Source organism: Nanorana parkeri, unplaced genomic scaffold (assembly GCF_000935625.1).
Source record: "Nanorana parkeri isolate BGI_ZX_2015 unplaced genomic scaffold, ASM93562v1 scaffold321, whole genome shotgun sequence".
Lineage (NCBI taxonomy): Eukaryota > Metazoa > Chordata > Amphibia > Anura > Dicroglossidae > Nanorana > Nanorana parkeri.
The window spans coordinates 1,070,234-1,075,394 of record NW_017306589.1 but is presented as its reverse complement, the minus strand read 5'-3'; the positions used below and the strand labels follow the sequence as shown (position 1 = coordinate 1,075,394).

Sequence of the window (5,161 nt, the reverse complement as noted above, 5' to 3'; positions counted from 1 at the left end):
TATATATATATATATATATATATATATTACTGTATTAAGAGTTATATCAATATATACACACACACTGGACACACCGGTGGATTGGCCTTTCCTCTCTTACCCTCATCTCATGTCTATAAAGCCTCTATATAAGCCCTTAGATAACAACTGTATACAGATTGCAGTTCTGTAATTCTGTGTAATTTATTGCTTTTGTTTGCATAACAATGTCACATTTTCATTTTCAGGCATTTTTTTCCTCAATTTTTCTTTTTTTTGTTTACATTGCCCAGACGTGCATCAGGCAAGCTCGTTATTTACGATAGCAGTTTCTATTTTTATTGCAACCTTTTCCTCTTCCTGTGTGTCCAGAAGCCTCTGCTACAAAATATAAACTATCCCGTGTATAAACAGCTCACCTGAACAAAAATAATCAGTTTACTTGACATGCTTTAGGAAAAGTGCGTTTAAAATAGCTGGTGGAGCAGTTTATGAGGGTACCCTTATGCTTCTATACTCGGGGAATCGAAAGGTTTATCATAATTAAATTATGATCAGACCCCTACATTACCCACCAACCCCAAAGCGTAGATTTTCTAACTACCCCCCAGACACCGATCATCTACAATAGCAAATGCAAGTTCTTTGTACATAAATTAGCAAACTGTGTAAAGTTTTTAAGCATGTACGCTAAAAGATTCTTAAATCTCCCATTTTGTCTTGATTTTAGGAGTTTTCATCCATCAGCATCCCAAAAAAGAACTTTTTAACCACAACTAGCAAAAGAAAGGGAATTTGATTTCCCGTAGCAATCAGATTCAAGTCACATTTTGAGTAGAAAATTATTGTATAGCTATAGACAATGGACTTGCTGTATTTTCTTGAGGACGTTTCATTGGTCATTTGACCAGCTTTCTCAACTCAGAATTACTTGTACAAGAGTTCTCTGGGAATTAATGTAATGAATGTTGTTGCTCCAATCAACATAATCTGTTTATCATAACCAGCATGGGGTCAGAGACCTCGTGGAGGTAAGGTGTTAAGGTATTTATTCCCAGATAATTCTTGTACAAGTCACTCTGAATTGAGGAAACTGTTCGGATGACCAGTGAAATGTCTTCAAGAAAAATACAGCAAGTCCAGTTGCTTTGATTTATTTTCTACCCGTATACCATGACCTGGATGAATGAGACAGACACATAGAGTATGATTGGTTGGCGTAGGCCGCACATTCTCTATTCTTTGATTCAGCTTTCACATCCCTCATCATTTTAGGTATGCAGGGGTTCATTGTTCCCTAAGTTCTAACTAATGTTTGGCAAAGTGTTCCCTGGATTTCCGTGCCCATTGAAGCAGTGGTTCACCGGAGCAACCCTTTGGTGTTGGTAATGACCCTTTAAAAATGCGGTGATGATATATCAGAATGATCTGGTTTGTGTTGCTTATATTCTGATGATAAACACAAATCAATCAAGAGGGTAATTGTAATTTATATACAGTATGCCATCTAGTGACCGTGGGCCAGCAGGGTGTGGACTGCCAAGGGACTGTGGATTGGTGGCTGATTGATGTATCAAATCAATGGACTTCATCCAGTGACTCATAGCATGCTTAATGACAGTGATCAATAGCTGGTGGGTGATGAGTTCAGCTCTCAGCCTCTTTATGCTGACCATGGCTATAGTGCAAACAAACGTTCATGTGTAGACTTAAAGTGTATCTAAACCAAGTCCTTAGATGAGGTGGCTGCATCAGCTTTCTTTATTTTCACCTGCTAATCCTGTGTATAACACACTTCCTGTCCATGGATGGCTATGCTGACTCCTGCACTGTATCTATGGAGGGAACCATAGATGCCACCCAAGCTGGACTTCAAACATGCCTGCCTTTGTTAATCTCCATTACAAGGAGGGGAAGGAGGGTGGGATTAGTAGTATACAAAAGAAAGATGACATTGTTTTTGATTCCACTTCAGCTCACAGGAAGTGACAGGGATACTGGATTTCTGGCAAGTTCCATATTTGTTAAAAATGTTCTTAGCCTAAAATATAAAAACTAATGCAGCCACCACATCTAAGGACTGCGGTGTATTACATTTTTGCTCTTGAGTTTGGTTACACTTTAAGTGAACACTGAAGTAACAACAATAATAGGAGAGGATCTTCATTGTGGGGCACGAAGACCCAGCTTGTGAGAGCTATTATTTGTGGTCCTTAATATGGACTCATGCTTCGCTCATGGAGGGCAATGCAACAGGTTTACCCTCTGCAGCAGCACATGCACATCTTTCCTTTGTCATTTTATCAATCCGTTCTGCTGCGGGGAGCAAAGAAGTTACCCAGTATTCCATGGCATGGGGGAGCACGTGACTCACTACCTATCCTCCAATTTGACAGCACTGTTGCTTGGTAATTGGTCACTCAGGCAACGTCAACAAGGGGTGCTGGGAGAGTCTTCACCTCTGTATAAGCTGGCTATAGACGGCTCAAATTTGGGCCAGTTCATGCTGAGATTCAAGCCATGGGTGGCTCTGCAAGCACCTACCAGGTTGGTAAAAGATTAAAAAATCTGGGTGGAGATTTATTTAATGCACCCTATCAGATGAGCCCCTGTTCAGGACATCTGGAAGCCACGGGTGCCGGGCTGCTGAATTCAAAAGCTAGCAATGGAGATTCTTCCATAGCCAAAAATCTAGCTGTGTATGGCCAGCTTGAGTCATGACATGTATCTCACATAGGGTTTCCTCTCTTCTCTCCGGGTGGGTGAGCTGCACGAGCAAAGCACAAGTTCACTTAAAATTTGATCAAATCAAAAGTTAAGTTAAGTGAAACACACAGCCTGCCACTGCTGACCCTCCTCTGAGTTGCCTGGCGGTTGTGCTGAGCCCTTGGCCTCAATAACTTCATGTAATTGAACAAATAGGAGTCATGGAACAAATAGGAGGGTTGGAGAACATCAGAAGTCCTGATCCTCTTATTTGTCCCAGGTCAATGAGTCAAAGTACTAAAGCCTGTGGTCAACTTGACAGTCAGGCAAAGAGCATTTCCAAATGACCAGGTCAGCAATGGCCACCAAATGGCGAGGTCAGCAATCGCTACCAAATAGCGCGGTCAGCAATCGCTACCAAATAGCGAGGTCAGCAATGGCCACCAAATGGCAAGGTCAGCAATGGCCCACCAAATAGTGAGCTCGGCAATAGCCCCCATTTGGTGAGGTCAGCAATGGCCACCAAATGTCGAGGTCAGCAATAGCCCCCATATGGTGAGGTCAGCAATGGCCACCAAATGGCGAGGTCAGCAATAGCCCACATATGGCGAGGTCAGCAATAGCCCACATATGGCGAGGTCAGCAATAACCCACATATGGCGAGGTCAGCAATAACCCACATATGGCGAGGTCAGCAATGGCCACCATATGGCGAGGTCAGCAATGGCCACCAAATGACGAGGTCAGCAATGGCCACCTCCATGACCGGTTTACCAGAAACACATCTATATCACCCCCTGCTGGTCATGAGTGGTACTCTTCTGCAATATCTAATACAGCCCAGCACAGGAAAGATTACACTGCGCTGCGTGAGCATTTCCAGTGTTATACAAATGGACTCCTACATGGAAAACAAGTAGAAACATTTCAGGGGCTGCCAATAGCAAATACCTATAAACCTATAAACATGCAACCATACACACTCTGGGCCCGATAATTAGAATAGTGCAGATTGCCCCATTGTTACCATGGGTGACAAGTAAAAAATGATTTGGAAATCATGTTCCTGTTGAATGTGACAACTGCGTCTGAAATAGGAAAATCCCTTTTTGCAACACTTCCCAGAAATGTTGCAATTTGTATGACATATAATGGAAATGATTGCACATTTTTTGGCGCGTTAGTGCGGCAAGCAGTAGGTGGTGCAGCACTGCTTATAAACTATGGTCACTGCAGCATATTGGACCATTTCCAAGTGGTATCTCGCCATACTTCTTACCGAAGACCCCCATTGTGTTGGGTCCTGAAATGACTGCGGATGGCGCCGCTCAGATCAATGTAGAAACAAGATGTCACCAGCACACAGAAGATATGTGTCAAAGCAAACGTCTTTTATTGACGCATATTGTTACAAAGATGGCAACGTTTCGGGGCCACGCATTGTCCCTTCATCAGGCTCAGTATCACAATAATGCAGTAACTATCACATGTATGTACAAAAACCACATGTGAACTGGTTGCACTGGTTTTCTTCACATGTGATTTTTGTACGTAAAGGTGTCAGTTACTGCATTACTGTCATACTCAGCCTGATGAAGGGACAATGCGTGGCCCTGCAACGTTGCCATCTTTGTGACAATATCCGTCAACAAAAGACGTTTGCTTTGACACATATCTTCTGTGTGCTGGTGGACATCTTAGTTATATAGTTGCATAGTTAGGTTGAAAAAAAGACACATGTCCATCGAGTTCAATCTTGTTTCTACATTGATCTGAGCGGCGCCAGATCAATGGCGCCGCTCAGATCAATGATCTATTATTAGATCACAAATGATCTATTATTCTATAATAGATCATTTGTGACAATTTGTAACACCTTTGTGACAATTTTGCACAAAATCTCCCTGACGTAATTTCTCACGCCATGCCACCAAAAGTTTAAGGGGTCCTCTGTGTCTCGCACACATGCAATCAGGCCGATAAACTGTTGATGGTCCAGAGTGACAAATTGCAGCAGGAAATGTATGTTTTAATCTGTCACAATAAAGTTGCACGTTGTGACAGATGATCTATTTGATCTTTATATCCTTCATCATAGTTTACTGCTTGGCGCACTTATGCGCTTGTTCTATGTGGCCAAAATATATGCAATCTTTTCAATTAGAATTGTGACATTTCTGCAAAGTGTTGTAAATTGGGTTTTCCTATTTAGGACACACGTCGCATCCAACAGAAACATGCATTGCAAATCACCAGCAAAAAATATGTCACAATCTGATCTATTTTAATGACACACCAATGATTGTTTTTTTGGGTCCTTTGTGTCACACACACAGTGACACACACAAGCACACACGGTTCAGGTACGTTCTTCAGCTTCTGATTTTCTTTTTATTCTTTTTTATTCTTTTTCTGAAAAAAAGAAAAGAAATGGAGACTAAGGTGAGACACAATTTGCTGTACTTTAACCCCTTTC

The 5,161-nt window shown here is 41.9% G+C and overlaps 1 protein-coding gene across 1 annotated transcript in view; it reads right to left on the bottom strand.

Annotated features, from left to right (window-relative positions):
- Nucleotides 1-2,203: 2,203 nt before the first annotated feature.
- TAPBP (TAP binding protein) overlaps nt 2,204-5,161 on the bottom strand; it is an 11,440-nt gene continuing 8,482 nt past the window's right edge. Inside the window, exons 8-9 of the mRNA XM_018558109.1 lie at nt 2,713-2,746; nt 2,204-2,295 (exon numbers count right to left, since the gene is read on the bottom strand). Of these exons, the coding sequence (XP_018413611.1) occupies nt 2,204-2,295; nt 2,713-2,746 (126 nt within the window). The remainder of the gene's footprint in view (nt 2,296-2,712; nt 2,747-5,161) is intronic.